Source organism: Peromyscus leucopus, unplaced genomic scaffold (genome assembly GCF_004664715.2).
Source record: "Peromyscus leucopus breed LL Stock unplaced genomic scaffold, UCI_PerLeu_2.1 scaffold_1474, whole genome shotgun sequence".
Lineage (NCBI taxonomy): Eukaryota > Metazoa > Chordata > Mammalia > Rodentia > Cricetidae > Peromyscus > Peromyscus leucopus.
The window spans coordinates 22,191-23,595 of NW_023504638.1; the positions used below are offsets into that span (position 1 = coordinate 22,191).

The window sequence follows — 1,405 nt, forward strand, 5'->3', positions numbered from 1 at the left end:
CTATCTTTACACAGGCTTACTTGTATTCCTAGCATTTACAGGAATTGTCAATAACTGAATAATTAGTCTTATGACTTCTAATGCATCTAGTCTCTAAGATTTTGAAGCAAATTTTAGTAAAACCATTCCTTCTGAACTAATTTGAATAAATTGTAACATCACTCCATTATATAATGCCTTAGTTACAAAGTTGTACTTTTCTACTTCTTAAAGTATCCACAGAATTGTATAAATTTCAAGTTAATTTTCAAAGAGCTGTTTTCAGAATGTTACAATTGTCTCTTTATTATTTGTTTCATCACATTAATTACTTCCTTATTTCTCAGACTATAAATAAAGGGGTTTAATAAAGGAATTACTATAGTGTAAAAAATAGCAACAGATATGTCTTTATATTCTTCATTAACTGAACTTGGTCGAATATACATGTAGAGAAGTGAACCATAGAATATTGACACAGACAGAAAGTGGGAAGCACAAGTAGATAAGGCTTTGCTTCTTCCCTCTTTGGACTTCATTGTGAATATAGTAAAGAGGATATAGAAATAAGATATTAGGACTACAGAAATAGTAAAGGTTTGAATTGAACCAGAAAAGATGAATATCATCAATTCATTGATATAGGGGTCAATGCACGAGAGTCTATATAATGGAAGGACATCACAAAAAAAGTGTTTGATCACATGAGATCTACAGAAAGTTAACCTGAACAAGAACCCTATGTGAATCATGGAATGTAGGTTTCCTCCTATGTAGGCTCCTGTGGTCATCTGAAGGCAGAGCTTCTTGGACATCATGGTGTGGTACTGTAGTGGGTTGCATATGGCCACATAACGATCATAGGCCATTGCTGCCAGAAGGAAGCAGTCTGCAGTTTCAGCCAGACAGAGAAAATAGAACTGTGCCATGCATTCATAGAGAGAAATGCTTCTGTCCACAGAAAAGAAATTCTCTAGCATCTTGGGAGTGATGGCACAGGAGCAGCAGGAATCCATGAGAGCCAAGTTGCCTAGAAAGATGTACATGGGTGTGTGAAGGCGGCGTTCCATGTAGATCAAGGCCACCAGTCCGAGATTCCCCACCATGGTCACCAGATAGATGGCAAAGAACACCAGGAATAGAAGGATCTTCAGGTCTGGGTGATCTGAGAAGCCCACCAGGATGAATTCATTTGTCCAAGAGTTGTTATTCTCAGTCATCTTCAACTGAGAAAGATGTAAGATTGCAACTGTGAACTGATAATCACTCACTTTGCTTTGTATAACAGATAGGAAGATTTCTTCTTTAAACATCACCCACTGTATTTGGAATGAAGCTCTTATATTTTGCATAGTTATTTTTTCTCTAAAAGCATTGCCATCTTTGATTAAAAGTTGTGACTTCCAAAGTTCATAGGAGTTTTTGG

The 1,405-nt window shown here is 36.5% G+C and overlaps 1 protein-coding gene across 1 annotated transcript; it reads right to left on the reverse strand.

The window, feature by feature from the left end:
• Positions 1 to 269: 269 nt before the first annotated feature.
• Positions 270 to 1,199, reverse strand: LOC114689017 (olfactory receptor 5K3-like). Its single transcript, XM_028863472.1, has one exon. The coding sequence runs from the start codon at positions 1,197 to 1,199 to the stop codon at positions 270 to 272; it is 930 nt and encodes a 309-aa protein (XP_028719305.1).
• Positions 1,200 to 1,405: the final 206 nt, after the last annotated feature.